We start from the raw sequence: 19,698 nt of genomic DNA, 5'->3' as shown, positions 1-19,698 counted from the left end.
ATGACCAACAGATTTAAAAACTTCACCTCCATCTCTGAGAAAGTGCATTTACATTATTGTTATACAGAATAATTATTGTTCATCAGAAATGGGTCAAACTTATCTCTAATCATCTGTAACTTTTAACTCTTAATCATGTCGAGCTCCAGTTTTAGGTTTTTGGGTTTTTTTTATTCCTAGCTGTCCTGACCTTCACAAACAATATAAATATAGCTGGGAAAATTTCTGGGACTATTTTCCATGGTGGAATAATCCACGTTTGTTTTTCTAGCATTTTAATCATTGATTATTGTTATAAAATGCCAACTAACATTATTCTTTATTATTATTATTTTCCATTAACTAACTAAACATATTTTCCCGCTCAGGTTCCTTCGTTGCTCCGTCCATTCAGATCTTATCATCTGTGCCACTCTCTCAGGATCCAGGATCTCCGCACTTCATGGTCTGTCTCCTTACTGGGTTAAACTCACCTGTGCAGGACATCTTGTGGTGGGTTGATGACACCATGGTGACATCAGCGGACGCCGCTGTGTCGCTGATGACATCAGACAAGGACGGCGCCTACAGTGCCACCTCAGTGTGGGCAGTGTCAGCAGCAAACTGGAGGTCCAGGTCCACTTACTGGTGTGGGACAGTCCAGGAGGGACAGGTTTACAGACAGAGATCCTGCTAACGGTTCTGACTGTGGCCCACATGTCACAGGTTAGATTCCCAGATGGGACTGTTAGAGCATGGATTTAATAACTGGGCCTACTGGGGTCAGGAAACAGAGAAGTCAGGGTGTCCTGGATCTGAGCCAATTGAATTGTGATGAATTGTTAATATTTCTTGCTTGAAAGTCGCAGAGATGAACACAAAGTTAAAAAGTGACCAGAACAAGGCAAAAAATGACCAGAAACCTTATTTATGAGGCAGATGTGAAACACATCTGGACTAGGCTCAAACATTCGTTATCAACAGCATCAAGTTCCATTTTTTTTCTTTTTTTTGTTATCAGTAACTCTTATACATACTTAAATATACTTAATTTGGTGTTACTACGTGTACTGGAGCACTGTTTATGTAAATACTTGCTGTATTGCTTCTTATTGACTTACTGTAGTGGACGTCTGCCACGTGTCCAGTGTTGTTGACTGCTGGGACATTGTCTGCAGAATATTCCTTCATTCTAATCTTATTAATCAGGAAGCAGCAGGGGAAGCATCACATCCCAGGAGAGAAGATATTCAACAGAGACAGCACTAATAGGCATTTTGTGTTTTACAGATGGTCACAGAACTTACAAATGAAAATGTTTCCATTTTCTATTCCAGGCCATGAACTAAACTCTCAGAAAAATGCACCAATCATCTGTCTGGTTTTTTAAAAAGAGACAAATGATGTAATGTTTTGTCTTCATGTTGTAATAATATATGGGCCTTTTTAGTGGTTTCTCGTAATCCATCAGTGGACATATCTACGTTTACAGTGCCTCAAAAAAGTATTGATGCCCTTTGAATTTTTCCCCATTTTGTGATGTAACAACCACAAAAGTATTGGAACTTTGTGTGATAAACACAAAGTGGTACATAATTGTGAAGTGAAAGGAAAATGATAAATGGTTTTCAAAATATTTTACAAAGAAATATCTGAAGTGTGTGATGGTCTGCGCAAAAGTGTAAATGTTCTGCACTTTTCCACCTATTGGCACTCAAAGCGCTTTACACTGCTTCTTATTCACCCATTCACACTCATTACCACACACACACACTCACACAAAGATGGGGAAGTTGCTAGGCAGCCAGGAGAACCTAAGTCCAGTGTCTTGCTCAAGGACACTTTGACGTGTGATCCGAGTGATACCTCCTGCATCAAAGCCGCCAGTGTGGTGGGTGACAAACCGATTGTTTCTAATGAAGGACAATAACCAAAGCAGTTGGTCAAATAAAGAACAGCCACCAAAAGTACCAGTCGCTTTACCCAAAGGGATTAAACCCCCAGTCAAGCAGTAAAGGACGTGTCTGAACAAAACTGGGACTGAAGAACTGGGCCACACAGAGAAGTCTGCTTGCTGGGTTCCTCATCTTGCCCGAGGAGATGAAGGCTCGGTGGGTTCGGTGTTTTGCTCAAGGACACGTGTGAGAGGACGAGCCCGCTATCGAACCAACAGCGGACGGCTGCTCTACCTCCTGAGTCACTTTTGCGCTAATGAAGTGAAATGAAAATTAAATGAAGCCTCAATAGAGCTCAGCGTGATGAAAACGTGTGCATTTGAAATATGGATCCACTAATTGCAAAAGAGCATCAAGGTCAGTGGAGTTTCTGTGGAGCAGTAGAGAACAAATAACATTTCAGATGGGAAAAACATTGGGGTTTATCTCTTTAATTTCTATTAAAGCGAATGGATTTGGGGATTCACTCATAAATACAGAGACTTTATCACAAGATGTAAACCATCCGTAAATCTTAACACAGGAAGATAAAAATGATATAAACTGTGTCACTGTCCAGATACTTATGGACCTTTGTGCACACTGAGGTTGGTTTCATAGCAGAAGTCGTCCAGGAGAAAGAAAACCAGAAGCCGTGAGTTGTGTCTATCAGCGATCCTTTACTGTACACGTGGTGTAAAACGCTGCTGCTGTTACAGTCCTGCAGGATTCAAACGCTCTGCTCGGCTTTAACGTCTTTAATCTGATATGACCAACAGAAATGAAATACTACATGCAAAGATACACATGCAACAGCTGAGACTGTCACACTGTCAGGTTATATATCTGCCTTAAAAAAGGACAAGTTACTCATCAAACACAAAACAAACATCATTTATACTTCAGCCCCATAAAGTCCCTCAGAGACCCAGATAAGTACGAGCAAAATATTCACGTTTTTACAGAAGAGTATAGATAGAAATCAAATATACAGTATGCATGCTTTTTACCATGACAGCTAGCTATCCAGTGCTGTCCATTTGGCAAGAAGTTCTACACACCTGTGGACAGGTAAACGCTGCATGCAGCTGGAACAATCTAACAGAAGACTTGTGTTTTCACCCAATTATTTAAAGAGGAATCAAACTGCTGTCGGTCATGGAGGCGCAGTCATTTTTAGTTTCCTTTGTAGCAACGCGATCCTTTGTAAACAATCTCAGCTTTACTACTGTGACATATATTACATCTTTACCATAGTTGCTCCTGTTTTCGGTTTTCTTAATTTTGACAGCTGTAAATTTTATTTGTCATGTTTTTTGGGACAATATTAAGCAACAATGTAATTAATTAGCAATAAATAAAATACAGATGTAATTTTTTGTGAGCTAAAAAAATTATATTTATATATATATATATATATATATATATATATATATATATATATAATTTTATAGCAAAGCTGGGGATTCATTTACCAATAAAAATGACAGTGACAGTTTGAAAGGGATTTGACTTGACCATCGTCACCATGTGAACCCTGAATTACTGAACTGTTACCTTTGGCAGTTTGGTTCCTCTTTAAAAAGTTAAGCCCTTATGGGACAAATGTTTCTCTTCACAAGCGAGGACTTTTTTTTTTTTTTTTTTACGGTGGCTGAGGCAGAACAAACAGCACTGCAGTCTGAGAAAACGAGCAAACTCGGACAACCTACCCATCACCTGGACACAAACTAGTTCCAGGTCCCGTATTTATCAGCACCTCCAAGCGAAGACATTTTCCCAGAGCTCTGCTTTAGCAGCTAGTATCTCTAATTTGGGAATTGACTCCCGCCTCCACTGAAATGTAGCAGCGCTCTACAGGAGTCTGGTTTCGAGGCTGTCAGGAGACGGCCTTCTTCCTAACTCTTAACAATAGGCAGCTCATTGAGAATTTGGTCAAAGGTGGAACATTTTTTGTGACAGATCCTCATCAGAAGAAGCTGATGAGGACATTGTCACACAGTCACATTACAAATGACTTTTTTTTAAAGCCTTCACATGAAAAATGCATTTTTCAGCATTTCAGTTTTCCACTGTCTAAAACTGCAAACCTCCCGTGTCAGAAAAACACAGGGTCACGGTAACTTGTACTTCCGAGGCACTTTACAAACACAGACCCCAAAGTGGAGTAGCTGCTTTGGTCTGTCTGAACTCTACTGCCTCCATCTTGCAGCAGAATCCTCTGTTCTCCAAAACTGCAGTCCTGTATGGGCCAACCAGGCCACCTTTCTCATAACTATGGAATAATTTTTCCTCTAAGTGGCAAGTGGCCCACCTGCTCGTTTCATCTCATTATTTCTTTCCCAGACTGGTCGGCATCATTTTTGATCATTTTGGAAGCCCCTGTACAAAAAAGAGGTAGAACGTGTGGTTTCAGATCAGATGAAAGGGTTGGATTTCAACAAAGGTCAAATTTGGTATTATGGGGGTTCAGCCACTTAATGTGTCTGGTTGTGAAGAGCGGTAAAGATGTGAGTAATAATCTGTCTACAGTGCAAACAGGAGATCGTCATCACTGCTAATAAAGTGTAATCAACACAATGTTTTACTAGAAGCTCACGAACACAACACGTTACCTGAACGCTAAAGACGGGAGCTAAAATCTACTCAAATAGTCAGCGGATGTCAACGGTAAAGAGTAGAAAGGATAAAAAACTCAAAGCAGAATCTCTTTGAGAACAAGTTCTACAGCAACGTCAAAGTCCAAAGCCTCTAAGTAGACATGCTCCAAAACTAAAAAGAATGCAGAAGAAGAAGAAGCAGACCTCTTAGTCCTTCACATCGGTGTCCATGCAGACAGAGTTTAAGGAAATACAATCAATCAGCTTCTTTGTGAGCATCCGAGGAAAAGTTCTGTACCAAGAGAAGAAGCCAGAGAAGAGACCGGAGTCCCTATTTGTCCCATATCAGAACTTAAACTAGTCAAACAGGCGTAGCCAACATTTTAGGTCTACACAAAGTCCAATTATGAGAGAATGCATGGACCAATACCACGCTATGAAAACAACAGTGGACAACAGTGGACATGTCACACTATGAGCAGATCTCAGCAGATGTAAATGACATCTGCAGCATTAAGTCCATGAATAAATAACCACAGTTATTGTAATTTTTTTAACCTGAAGTCCTTATATGTTCAGAGCCGGGGAAAAACTAAAGATGGACGTGTGGAAGAGAAGTATTGTGAACCAATGAGTCTATTCAGTGCAATACAACAACAAAACGTCCGAAAACCGAATCCACCTGGAGGCAACCTCTTGTTAATACAAACCTGCTTCATACTTTGTGCACAGTTCACCCGCTAGTTCATTTAGATCCAGAGATCTGATCACAATGCAACATAATAATATCAGGTGTTTGGGAATAAGGGAAGTAATATTGCAGATGTCTAACAATGTTTTGTTTTGGTTGGATCGGATACATTTTTTTAAAAAAGTGCAGTGCAATATTCAGAAATCATCTGATTTTAATGCCAAGTTCATATGTTGTTAAAACCATAAAAACTGTTTAGTCACGGACTTCCGCGTCTCCTCTAAAGGCCTGTAAATATTTATTAATTTGATAAATAGCAGAAGTTCGGGTAAATTTTAGGTTTTGTGTACAAAACTCCAGATGGCGTTTAGAAAGAGATGTGCTCCTACGGTTAGTGGCGACGTTTTTCTTAGCACAGTTAATACAAAGTCCTGATATGGGACAAATTCCCAATAATCTCTTATCTCCAGACAAAAAAGCTCGAGTAAAACTGTCGAGCTGTAAAAACATCCAAAACCCCTTAGTGATTATGCAGCTGTTAGCATGTTAGCATAACAGCTGAGCTAAGCTGGAAGATTTTTGTTTTACTGATGAAATGTTAGCAGGTGCGTTTGGTTCTGGTGTAACCTGGTCCCGATGAGTGACTGCAGATGTTGGTGTGGAGCTAATAAACCTCATTATTTTGTGGTTGTGTGAAACTGGAGCAGAACAGAGCATCTCTGTTCTGTTTATGAGGTGATCACTGGCAGTGGGTTGTCTTACTAGCGGGATCTGCCACCGGCATGAAGCCGTTGCTGAGGCTGTTGGGACTTGGGGCCCTGGCCAGTGAAGGCGTGGCCTCGACCCTGGTGGCTGGCTCTACCACAGAGAAGCTCTTTTGCGGCAGCCGGGGTTGGACCAACATGGTTTTGGGGACGACAGATGCCTGTCTCAACCCATCGGCTCGTAGCGGCGGCCTGCTGGTGGCTGTGGTGTCAGAGCTGGGTGAAATGGGGCTGCGTGGAGGGGAGGGACTGAGGGCACTTTGGTCAGCAGGTTTTGATTCGTCATCTTGCAGCAGCTGCGGGTCTGGGGATGGGGTCTCTTTTTCATTTGGGGCAGGGCCTGTTGACTCAGGAGGTGGGTCCTGCTGCATGCTGCTCTGCCTGGAAGCTCCTTGGGCCGGCATCTCACAGCTGTCAGTGCGACGACGTGAACCCTCATGCATCCGACTGGTGGCAACGACGGCCTTCATGGCAGCCTGTCAAACAAAAACGCAGTTGTCCGATTATTAGATACATCCACCTAAAACTAGGTCAGTCTAATCCAACAGTCTGCAATAAATCCTTTGGTAATTGTGATACTGTTCAGGTTATGTTTTTGACCCTATACACGCACGCATTATACACACGGCATTATTTTGAATCAGATGACATCACATCTTCTCACAGTACTGACTTTCCTCGGAGACCAGACTTTGGTATTAACCAACGAGGCAACGCTTCCTGTTGTTTTCTTTGCTTCCTTTTTTTCTAGTTTCTCTACAACTCCTTGGATCTTGGACTACTCTTGAGACAAATATTCTAGCTGCCTGAGTCTTGTAAAAAGCCTAGATGCCTGCTTAGTGGATGGAGGGATGCATCTTTCACTTGATAATGGTACCAGTGATGCTTATAGGAACGTTTAGTAGTTGTCTTGCGAGAGCTCTGTGCCTCCACCCATTATCAGATGTACCAACGTGTGTGACAGCTTGGTGATGATGCATTCACAGACGGCTAACCCTTTTCAAAACAGTTGGACTGCATGTACTAACACAGCTAATTCAATTTGGCACAGAAATCACTCAGTACTCTTTCTTACTGCATATTTAATACTGAGATCATGAATTCCTGATCTGCTTATAAAAGCTTCAATGATCTTGCAATCTGGTACAAGGTTTTCAATTTCAGCCACCCTTCCTCACTTCGGTGTATGACATTCACAGACAACAACCCTAAGAAAGGACAAATCAGTGTTGTTTTAACTCTGCACGAAGATGCCACTCTCACCTTGAGTTTACGTCGAGCATTGAACTCCTGCAGTTTCCTCTGGGTAGTGTCCATATGGGAGAAGCGAGCGGCTTTACCCAGCACCCAGGGGTGCTGAAGGGCTTCCCGGACAGTGAGGCGTTTGTGAGGGTCCAGGACAATCAGCTTACTGACCTACAGACAGAAAGAGGGGTCCAGGACTGAGTTTAGACGGTCTGGGGCCAGTCTGGACAGGTCTAGCTCAAGCATCAAATAACACCATCACCAGTTCAATCCCTGGCCTAACACGATTAAAATTAAATGTCAGTCTGGTGAAAATTAAATGTAAAAAAATCGAGAAAAAAAACAGCACTTGCCCCCTCCCTCGTTAACACCCATGTGGTGTCCTTGAGCAAGCTTTAGTGGAGCTGCTCAGACCCCACAGGTCAGACTGTGGTTGTACGGTGGTTTCAGATGTGAATCTGGGTGAATATAATCAAAGCGTTCGTAAATATGGCAGAAGGCCTCTCAGTGAACCTTCCCTGAATAAATAAAAGCTTCTAGTCATCTCCAAGCCAAGTCAAGACCCTGCCAAGACCCTAGATTACCCAAGACTAGACGAAGTGACTTGGGTTTACAAAGTCAATCCAGTTCAGGTTAAACTAAGTCTCAAGTCATCCCAGATCAACTGACAATGTCAACAGTGTCCACTAACTCAAAAACATGTTCAAATAAAACCAAACACAAGTGCAAGTCAATTATTTTATCTTCCCAGGCAGGTACAAGTCAAGTGCAAGCCTTCTGCTAAACTTTTTAAAGTCGTTCCAAATGTAATTCAAGACTTGGTTTAAGTCATTCCAGATTAGTTCCCATCAAGTCTTATGAGGCTTCAGTGGTACTTGCCTAGACTGATAAGTAAATTTAGACAAATTCAAGAAACTATAAAGATATCCAGTGAAGTCCTGAATTCTAAGATAAATGCAAGTGAAATATTGTCCCAAGTCCAAGACAATGGAGACTGTCTGAACTTCTCTGATGCCCCTTTTTAATTGATGAACTAGTTTTACTGGATCTTTGGTTGTCAAAACGTGTTATGGAAAAGGGATATGAAAACATTGTAAAATGCTCATGAGTGAGTCCAACCCACAGAAGGCGAGTCTAAAAGAAGTATTCCCAAAACTCCAAGTCAAGACCTTTGGCTCGAGTTTGGCTTGAGTTCTTGGAGAAGAAGTCCAAGTCAATCAAGCTAAGTACCATTTCAATGAATGGAACTTGCCTTGAGTCAATCTAATCTGACTGTCTAACTGTCCTTCAAGTGGCATTGACAATGACAGTGAAACTACTTTTTCTTATTTTTAGTAGAACGTTTGATGCATACACATCCATTTTTAAAGGGATGAAGGCGGCAGGTCGTCACGACTGTTGTGAGACTAGACTTTGTAGAAAGTATCTCAAATTCTGAAATCTACGTTAATGATTAAGTGGAAGAAGATTTCCAGACATCAGCAGCAGAACTCACCAGATCCTTGGCATTGAGGGAAACCTCATCCCACCATGGAGACACAAACTCGTAGTCACAGTTGAGGATGCGGCTGTACATGTACTGATCCCCCCTCGGGTCAAAGAATGGCTCAAATCCACAGAGTCTGGTGAACCGGTTGCAGGTCAGTCAGATTTTCAAAATGTACTCTAGTAGACTTAACACATCAAGTACCAAAAATTTGAACTCTCAAGTAAAGTACACATACCACAAAACTGTGTTTAAATACTTGATTTGAGTAAATGTACTTACTTTCCACCTTAGCTGTTTTGACACACAACAATGAAACTTAGACACTGACCGAGTCAACACTGAATCGATTTGTGCCTGGGTGTGTCGTACTTTCAAAGGTCTGTATGAGGGTTCAGACCTGGTTTTAGGGTTAGGGTCTTGGTTAGTTGGAATAGACGTTGAGTGCGTTTACATGCACATAAGAAACCTAGTTACGGTAATTCCATGTGGCAGGAGAGAGATCTGATTTCCTCTTCGCCTCGGACTTATTTTGGAAGCCTGGCTTCCAGAAAGCTGATTATAACCTGGTTACATGTAAACGTGGCAGAGAAATCATGGTTCTCCTGGAGAAGTCCACCTGGGGAAATCAGGTTTCTCTAATCCTCTAATCTGATTTCAGAAACCGGTTTTCCTGTTCACATGACAGTAAAGACATCAGTGTTTCACAAAAAGTCGACTGTAAACTGCTTACTTACAGTCAGGTGGGGGGCTGGGGGATGTATGATATCATTTATGTTCCTCACAGTTTTATAAGGACAACTCTGCATATGTGTGTGTGTGTGTGTGTGTGTGTGTGGAGTGGCAGCGAGGTGTTAATGGACTCACAGGATGTAGAGGATGACGCCCACTGACCACATGTCCACCTCAGGCCCGTATGCGTTTCCCCGCAGGATCTCTGGAGCTGCAGACAGAGGAGCCAGATGGCTCTAACTGAGAGTACTGTAAAATCCCAGTGCGTGCTGCATGAACACATCACTGCCTGCTACAGGGCAGCTCAGGTCAGTGAACACATCACTGCTGGTACTCCAGGATCTATTTGTTATACTGCACAGAAACTACTAGTACTACTCATCCCACACACTCCTACTACTGATAGAACGACACGTAATACCTTCACTGTACCATTTAATACACCTACTACAATATACTACCATACTAGTACCATTCTTTACTGCTAGTTCAGTTTCCGCACAGTATAGTGTATATGATTTTAAGTATCTCTGTGCTTACCGCAGTACCCTGGAGTACCACAGACAGTCTTCATGGTGACCTGGTCATCGATGATTTTGGACAGACCAAAGTCGGCTGAAAGACAGGAGACGTTTGACTCATTAGATTAAAAAAACATAAATTACTCAGTTTCACTGTGGAGCATTCTGAGACAAAAATGTGCTTTTGCTGTTTCCTGTTTCTACTTGAAGAGAAATGTGTGGGTGAAGCAGTGGCAGTGGAGGTGGAGGAGAATGTGTCTCTCTGCAGGGAAGTCTCTCAAGGGAAGCGTTGGTGGAGACTGAAACATGATGGAGGATGAATATGAACTTGTTCCATCTGTACGTAGCTGTACTACCATCTGGAAGCTTCTCCGCAGACGCAGACCTGACATGAAGACACTGCTGTTTTACACAGGTTGCTCCAATAGCGGCACAGATTTCTGTGTTTTCATTGGTCAAACAGGAGCAGGTCACATGGTCTATGTTAGGTTAATGTCTGTTGGAAACCTGCCGGTGTTTCCCTGTAAACCTGTGGGGTGAGTTGTCATGACAACTAGAAGTAGTGCAACCAAATGATCTGCATTAGCTACTGCATATATAAAAGTGCAACTACAGCAACTAATGCAACCATAGCAACTGTTTGGTTGCAGTGTACATGCAACGCCACATGCAACAACTGTCACTACAGCAATTACTGCAACTAAAACAAACCTTAGCACTTAACCCGCCAAATACAACTACTGCAAATAATTCAACCACAAAAACTACAGCAACACGTGATTAATGACAGCAGCATCCTGCAGTACCAGAAACTAAAGCAACTGCTGCAACTACAGCAGCATCTGCGATTAAATGCAACTAGTGCAGTGCCTGAACCAGCTTTCTGAACACTGGAAAATTTAATCGGGGAAAGACAACTGGTAAAGGGGACTTTTTGAGGGTGGGCTCATGCACCTGTGTATGAAATCACACTATTCCGATGCAGAAACAGTAATTCCTGCATCCTGGGTGGTTTTTGTTACCTATCTTGAGCGGAGCATCCAGCGACAGGTCAGCGTAGAGCAGGTTCTCAGGTTTCAGGTCCCGGTGCACGACGCCGTTCTCGTGTAAATACTGAAACACACAAATGTCCCGTTGTTACACACACGCAGTCCCAACTGCAGCTACCACCCCCCTTCAGGCTGCAGAGGTGGTTCTGAGCTTGGCGGGGTCTGTGGAAAGTTTGGCAGGACCAACTGAAACTGTGAACTGACAGATGGCTTCTTCCTACAGCCCCCAGCATCCCCTGCTGCTCTCTCAACACTCACTTCCTGCTCTCAGAGGATCTGAAAACAGAGTTTACCTGAGTCGCAATCAGTTTGACACCAGCATTACATTCTCTTTGTATTAGTCAGTAGAATAAAAGTGGGTTAAAGGGTTTGTTTCCATGCGTTTGACTATGAAACTGTTTCGTTTAATCGTCCTCATCTTCACAGAGCAAACAAACCATTTCCTGCAGAAGGAGCTGCATCACTTTCTGGATTAAACTTTCTGCTTTATTATGTTTTCTAATCGCAGATGTGTGACTGACTCCTCCATCTCTGGTTTAAGGACCCAGATGTTCAGAACCTGCTGTGTAAAGATGTCGATGTGTTCAGGGTCTGCAGGATGTTTCCCTGCTCAAACTCGCACATAAACAGGCATAAACAGGCGTATGTTTTTCTGCATGGTGAATGTAGGTCAGTGTGTGTGTGTGTGTGTGTGTGTGTATTAATCCTTTCTGGTTTTAATCTGTTCAGCAACAGGATGGAAGCAGCTGTGACATAACAGACTTTGCTGCCACGTGTAACAACTCCGCCTGATGCCAGCAACACCTGCAACTACAGAAACTGAACCAACTACAGCAACTAACTAACGATAATAGAACAAGGTCATGTCATTATTCACTGGGCCCAAACTTTCAGCAACTACAAAAACTATTTAAATGAACTCTGACAATGATTTCAACAAACAGCAAATACATCAACCCTCAGGGGCTTTTGTTTCCCCTGAGTTCATCTTGTCAGGCACAGCTTCTTCCCAGCTCTTTTTATTATGACTGGCAGAACAAGCTGCACTAAAAGCTTTTCCATCATTCAGAAGATGATTTTCACACAGACAATAATTACAGGTTCTAACTGTCACTGACTCTCTGCAGTTCTTCCTGCTGCTCCTGCTTGTTACTGTGAACAGTGGAGTGTTGTGTAAGTGAACGCCTCGTGGTTTGAACATCACATGTTGACATTTAAGTTTGATTTTGTGCCACTTTTATGTTTGATTAATCTGCTGAGAAACAGGGAGATTGTGTGTCATCAGTTGGAGGAGGACTGACTCCTACGCTTCAGAAAAGACTGAACAAGGTTCTGTGCTAATGAACTTTAAAAGGAACCATTCAATGTTTAATAAAATAATTTTCTTCCTGTCAGATGTATTAGATCAGTTCAATCTGTGTCAACGCGAGTTTACAGTTTGCACTGTATTGAGAATAGAAAAAACACTGAGTCCCTTAGTTCCTAATTAAGGACCTTATTGATAACTAGGAAATTAATTACTAGAAATGTTCAGTGAGTTACATCATGAACTGCTAACTGGGCTCCATGTTTGGCTCCATTTTTTTTCCTGTGTACTGGTCAGTGTGGCGATCGTCAGTGAGTTATTTTAAAAACCTAAAGACCTCATTGTTCTACCTAAGTGCTCTTATCCCTGTTTCACTGCACGGTTACACTGCGCATCCTGTTTTTTCATCCTTTGAGTTTCATTATGAGAAACAAAGTTAGTTCAATGAGATGTTAGCACAGTCTCTTTGCTTTGTATTTGTTAAAAACTTTAAATCCTGATCATTTTGTAAGGAAGTTTTGAAGTGTTCCAACTGCTGCCACATTAATTATACAAAATGTCATGACTATGAAATGAAAAACTAATAATATATAAATAATATATATTTTGACCCACAAAATTCAACACACAGGTAAAATACTAAAGTATCATTACCGCAGTGTAAAATACTTGGTTACAAGTACAGTATATGTAAAGATATACCCAAAGAACCAAAAGTAATATTTAGAACAATGTATGGATGTTGGATTATATAATTATTGATGCATTCGTTTTATCCTATTTTAATGATAATAATAATTTATGAACTGATTATGTTTTGTATTTAATCTTTAAACATTCTCAGGAATATATAGTGCAGTTACAAATGCTTTCTATTTGGTTTCTACTGTATGTGTTTTACACTCAGACGCTGATTTGGTGGCTTAGTTTGTGGCTGCAGAGACTGAACCCAGGTGGAGGAGAGCTGAGCAGTAATCTATTGAACTGAGCGATGGATGGAGCTCAGTGCTCCACTCTGACTGCTGCTGCTGCTGTTTGATCGGAACCAGACTTTCCCCACACGGAGAGCAGACAGTGAATGCAGCCGTCTTACCGCCACAGCCTCCAGAATCTGTTTGATGACGTGAGCGGCGTCTCTCTCACTGTAGTAACCCCGCTCCACGATCCTAGAAACGGAAACAACATCATTAACGCGCTCAGCATGGCTGACTTACACATCTGTGAGGGCTCCAAGGAACAACAAACGTACGATACGCACAGGTTTTTCAAGAAGTTACTTTTGACAACACAATGTCAAACCATGTGCTGCAGGTTTTACAACAACATGGCTTCGTAATAAAATAGTCTTAGTGGTGCTAAACTGTTCTTCCTGTCTGCAGTCCAGAGCTGTCACCTACTGAAAATATATGGAGCAGTATGAAGAGAAAAATATGACAAAGGAGTAAAACTGTTGAGCAGCTGAAATCCTTTATCAAGTAAGAATGCATGTTACTGATTTTACCAGAGCAGTTCCCTAGTTCCTGAACTCTCACCGATGCTGCACAGTGGTAAACACATCCCTGTGCCGACTTGCTGCATGTTGTTTTCCTTTTTTTTTAAATATTCAAATTTCCTTTGTTCTATTTGAACAAATACAGGCTTCAAATGAGTTGTTAATCATTGGCTGCTCTTTTTATTTGCATTTCACTCAGTATCCGGGGAAATAGGGTTCACACAGTATTAATTCTTGATGTTTATTGTCTCTGTTTGAACTAATTGTACCAAATAGTTTTGATAGTGTTTAAATTCTTTTTATTTTATTAATTTATTTTCCTCCAGAAGATGCAAGTTCTGGTCTTCACTTCACGTTGAAAATGATTTTAAACTTTTAAATCTGGTGGTTTAGTGGTACAGCATTGGTTTGGGATGCAGAAGGCACCGGGTTCGAATCCCACCCCACCAAGTCACCAGGCCCCACCCAGCCACCAGGGGCAACCTTGGTGCAGGTCCCGAGCCCAAAAATAAATGGGGGGGGTTGCAGCAGGAAGGGCTTCCTGCGTAGAAAACTCATGCCAAGGCGACCCCTGAAGGGACAAGCCGAAAGCTGTTGATCTTTTGATAGCTTAGCTTAGCTTATCATAAAGACTGGATGAGCCCGGCTCATTACGGAACATGTTGTACCTCATCTGTGAAAACAACAGGTGCTGGCCGCAGGTGGAGTTACCTGCTGGGACCGTTTCTGTCTCGAGGGGGTGGCTGGAAATCTCAAGGTGAGATCAGATTCCAGGAAATCACTGCAGCCAGAGAGAAACAGCTCCACCTCTTGAACACGTCGTCCACAAATACAGAGTTTAACTCTGTTCGTTTGGTTAGTTTGAGCAGGCTGTTACTGAAGGTTACTGTGTGCTGAGGTTACAGTTGGCAACAAGGTGAACTCATGTGGGCAGTTGGACATTTAGCTGTGATGAGTAAAGCCTGTCGTTTTGAAAATTTAGTTGTTTCTGAAACATTGCATACAGAGATTGAATCCAGCATCGGGTGTAGCGTCTCACATGTTCCTCCATTAAGGAACGTGTGAGGTCTGTCTTCTGTCACCCAGCAGACCCAGCAACACTTTTTACATCTGACTGCTCTACTGGTTCTGACGCACAAGGAGAAACTGTTGTATGTGATGGATTCACAGAAACACATTAGTACGACTACGCTGCCTCTTTGCTTCTTAACGCAAGACACTGTCCCTATGAGGAAACACGCGGAGCTAGGCGATGCACAATGTGACTGATCGTACCTGTCAAACAGCTCTCCTCCGGTCACCAGCTCCAGAACCAGAGCGATGTCAGTGTCTGTCTCAAAGATCTCCTTCAGCTGAATCTGATCCAGAACAAAAAGGAGAACCAGAACCATTAGATCTTCACTGTTCATTTCTGTGTGTTGCTCAGTCGGCTGCTGACTGGACCACAGATAAACGGCAGGAAAAGGAAAGACAGGTTCCTATAAATATACAGTGAACGGTTGCTCCTGCAGTTAAAATCTGTTTCCATAAACACCAACAATAATCATAAATTAATGCAGCTGTGTCGGTCAGAAGGTTCATGAAGCCTGTGGCCATAAAAACACAAAAACATGAACTATTTTCTAATGTGCATATTTGCAACGATCACAGAGTCTGACGTAGATATTTTATGCTGAGGAGAAGTTGTGTTGCAGTATTTAGAAACTGTGCGGTGACACGATCTAAAGAAGTGTTTCATGTGAAGCAGGAACTTACGATGTTTGGGTGGGAGAGACGCAGCAGGACGCCAATTTCAGTACGAACGATTTTCTTGTCGATCTGAAACACAACAAAATTTCAGAGCGTACAAACACTGGGAGAAGCACCTAAACCCCCCAACACACACACACACACACACACACAGACACAGACACACACACACAGAAGCTGACTTTGTGGTAACTCTGTCATCATTTTACAATTTCGTATTTTCTCCTTTAACAGAAAACACTTTCATGTTAAAATGTTTGCTGCCAGTAACAAAACATATTTTCTTTCATTTCTGGGAAATGTTGCCCCCTGAGTCTCTGGTCCTTTGTCTTGTGCAGCAACCAGTTGTATCCTATCGTAGCTTAGCACACAGACTGGTAGCAGTAGGAAAACGTTCCGCTAATCTCCATTAAAACTCCATGTTGAGTTTTGCACACAAGCAATCAGAGCGTCACCTGCAGACATGGCTGGTGCAGCCTGCAACCGCAGTGACAAAGTATCTATAGGGGAAAGAGGAAACCTGCAGCCTTCAGGTGCAGAGAAATAAAATTTGGTGACGCTGCAACGTGTGAAAAATCGGCCGAGTTATTTCTGCAGCTGCCGCATGTGATGACGAGGAAACAACTAAATAAAAACCGCTGTGAACACAGTCTCCTGATTGTGATGTGGTTGAGTTGAGCTGAAACGATTCTGAGAATAACATCCAAAACATTCATTAGTATCATTTGATGATCATATTAACTCTTACTGATAAACTCTTTGAAAGAGTTTCAACAGGGGAATTTCCCGCCGCAGAGACACTGCATGGTCCTCTGAAGCTGTACCAAAAATGCTCGTAAGTTTCTGTCTGAGACGTACTGTAGAGCCTGATAATTAACAACTAAGATTTGAAATTAAAAGGTGGAATGATACAACAGAAATCACAAAGTCCCTGCATGTGCAAATCTACTTTGCATCAAATCTGGTTCTGATTCTGCTTTTCAGTCACTGAGAGCAGCTTCAGAGACAACTCAGACATCAAACTCTCATTTCTACTCATAATCAGAGAGTAAACATCCCACAGCGACAAAGTGAAAACAACGTTTTCAGAGCCTATTGTGAAACCTGACCTCTGCCCTCACTTTGTCTCACTCACCGTTTTCTTCAGGACTTTGATGGCGAACGGTTTCTGAGTCTGTTTCTCTTCACAGCGATACACAACAGACGTGGCTCCTCTGCACAAAAACAGGAGACAACAACTTTTTGTCATTTAGTGTCTTTTGTCTTTATTTTCCAATTTTTGCTCACTGTCTGATTGTTAGTTATTTTGTCTTTTTGGCGTCATGTTATGGGGTTTATTTTGTAATTTTGACTCCTTGTGCTATTGTTTTGGTAAATTTGTATGTATTTGGTTATTTTTTTCATTTTGGGTCATATTTATTTATTTATTTTTTTACTTGTCTTTTGATGTCATTTTATGTTACTTATTTGTTTTTTGGTTATTTTTAAGACTGGTTCATTTGGTTTCATTGGTTTGGTGAAAAGAAAACAATTCTTTTTGGTAATTTTTGTCTTTTTTGGGCCATTTTTGGGTCATTTTATGTGGATTTTTCTTTATTTTGCTTTTTTGTGTAATTTTGGCAAATGCTGATTTATTTTTGTTGGTCATTTATTGTTTGTTTGGGTTTTTTTTGGGGGGGGAGGGAGGGGTTAATTAGCAAACAAGACTTCCCACACAGAAGACCGATGCAGTGATCCATCCATGTTAATAATTACTAGCTGCTTTGTTTTAAATCATTTTATAACTGCAGAGCAATATTAACTACCACATACTGTAATCACATTATCATATTATTTACTTCAGTTATGTTCCCTATGTCTGCTCTATGTTTCCAGTATTGCAGTAATAATCTGCAGTGATGCTGCATCATAATCTCCCTGTCACGTCTCTACAAAGTCGTTTTTGTTTATTTTCCTGGAAAAACAGGGACATGTCGCAATTCTTTCAATGAAGACACTGAACAGGAAAAACTGACTGCAGCCACATTACATTCAAATACTCACAAAAAGGTACTAGTAGCTCCAATTTTTATTTTAATGGGCTATATTACTTGACTAAATATATTTAGTTACTTTTCATCACAGGACGACCCCCACCCCCGTTTATTTTGGCTTGTTTTTTAAAGATAATCCCGGACTTGAGGAGTATCACATGGACTCTTTGGGACAACTTGTCCTAATGTGAACTCATTAGTTTTCCCTGTGCCCCCTAATAATGTAGTCCAGACCTGCCCAGCTCGGAGCTCAGGGTGTAAAACTCCTCCACCGTCCCGTCCCGCCTCGACCCGTCCACCCAGAACTCCATCGGCTCCGAACCAGGCCGGGACGTCGGCATGATGACAGCAGGACTCCCTTCAAAGTCAGGACCCAACAGAACTAAAACCAATTCCAAGATGACAGCAGGACTGAGGCCGGTTCAGACCGGGTCAGCTGCGACCCGATCAGAACCAGAGACAGAAGTGTAATCCAGATCAGGTCTTTAAATCCAGCTCTGTAAAACCCAGATTAGAGTAGCAGAGGAAGGATGATTCATGATCCTGATGGGCTCTAATCCAGACCAGCAGGAGGAGGAGGAGGAGGATCCGCCTGCTTCCTCAAACTCTCAACCAGGACCGTTAATCAGATAAATGGATACAAGCAGAGATACTACGCGAGGAAAAACATCTGAATCCCCGGAGACAACGCTGCGTCTTAGTCCAGACTGAAGCAGGACCCGGGATCCAGACTCACCAGATCGAGATTTGTCGCAGCTTCCATCGGGCCTGAAAACCTCTCAGATGTCGGATCAGTACAGTCCATCACCCTCCTCCAGGGTTTTATTCATATTTCCGTGTTTTTTACCGGTAGGAAAAATGCGGCGGATGCAGCCCCGAGAGTCGCGACAACAACACCGGAGCCCGACTGCGTTTTCTACGGAAAACAGATCGCGATATCCCGGCAGATTCGGTGCGGGACGTCGGTGTTTGATGCTCGGAGGTTTGATTCCCGGGCAGGGCTGCTCCAGATGTCCGCTGGATCTGCGGAGACAGACCTGCTGCTGTAATCTCACAGCCCCGCCCCTTTGCATCCGAACCGGCCAATCACAGCGTCGCACAAGAGCCGAACAACGCTTCTATTGGACCGGCGCGCTGTCAGTCAGCGGAGCCTCTATCAGCAACCTAAATACAGAAATAACCTAAATCCATAAATGTACATTAGCGTGACATCTGCGGGCTTTGAACCTGCGGGAATCAAACCCGCAACCATGACAAGTGCACACGTGCCTGTCTCCAGAGAATCACAGCACTTACACACGTTGACTTTTTTCTTCTTTCTGTCCTGTTTTATTTTGTTATAAAGTTTCTGATGTTAATATAATGTCACGGTTGTGGCGCCTGAGCACTGAATTTTTTTTATATCACAGAGCTTTTCAAGCGAGGAATAAAAGATATTAAGATTAATATGGTTTTAATGTAAATTTGTTTTGCATGTAGAACACCTTAGAAAAAGCTTTAATTTAGTCAACATTAGACATTAGAGTGACTAGACTGTTTTTATGGACCATTTTTATGGACTACAAATATTTTTAAACTAGTCAACAACCTCATAGCAACCATCACAATCACCATAACAACCCCTCTCTTAGCAACCACACAGCATCTACCTGTGTCTTAGCAACCAGACTTTGGCAGCAAGTGACAAAGCCAAAAATATCCTGATTCTATTTTTATCTTTTTGGGTGACAATAAAAATGTCAGAGAAATGTTGTTTATTTCTTTAAAAATGCACGATTCCGACAACACTTTATTATAGGTTCCACCTCTATAAATCCCCAAAATATTTGAAATGTTAGATTTGTTGAACATTACAGAAAACTTTTCAGAAACATGTACGTGTAGGAAACATTTTTGAAACCTACATTTCTGAAAGCAAACATCCCTTTCTGCCACTTACCTGGTGTCGGGATAATTGCATGTCTGCCTCATGTCATTAGGACAATGAGGCTGGATTTATCTTTTGTGAGTGAGGTCAGCCATCCACAGCTGTCCAGATGTGAGTTCTCTCATCAGTTAAAAAGCTTCAGGCTGCAGGCAGGTAAACAGCTGCTCAACACAGTCAGGATTAAAGCTGA

General features: G+C 42.1%; 1 protein-coding gene across 1 annotated transcript; it reads right to left on the bottom strand.

Annotated features, from left to right (window-relative positions):
- Window positions 1–2,345: 2,345 nt before the first annotated feature.
- si:ch73-60h1.1 (calcium/calmodulin-dependent protein kinase type IV) lies at window positions 2,346–18,604 on the bottom strand. Its single transcript, XM_067513480.1, has 11 exons — window positions 17,816–18,604; window positions 16,684–16,762; window positions 15,555–15,617; window positions 15,075–15,157; window positions 13,401–13,473; window positions 10,975–11,065; window positions 9,972–10,046; window positions 9,567–9,642; window positions 8,709–8,835; window positions 7,232–7,384; window positions 2,346–6,444 (listed from the first exon to the last, which is right to left on the bottom strand). The coding sequence occupies exons 1-11, from the start codon at window positions 17,920–17,922 to the stop codon at window positions 5,944–5,946; spliced, it is 1,428 nt and encodes a 475-aa protein (XP_067369581.1). The 5' UTR covers window positions 17,923–18,604; the 3' UTR covers window positions 2,346–5,943.
- Between the last annotated feature and the right edge of the window lie 1,094 nt (window positions 18,605–19,698).

The sequence above is a fragment of the Channa argus genome, chromosome 8, assembly GCF_033026475.1.
Source record: "Channa argus isolate prfri chromosome 8, Channa argus male v1.0, whole genome shotgun sequence".
Lineage (NCBI taxonomy): Eukaryota > Metazoa > Chordata > Actinopteri > Anabantiformes > Channidae > Channa > Channa argus.
This window is presented reverse-complemented; position numbering and strand designations above follow the sequence as displayed.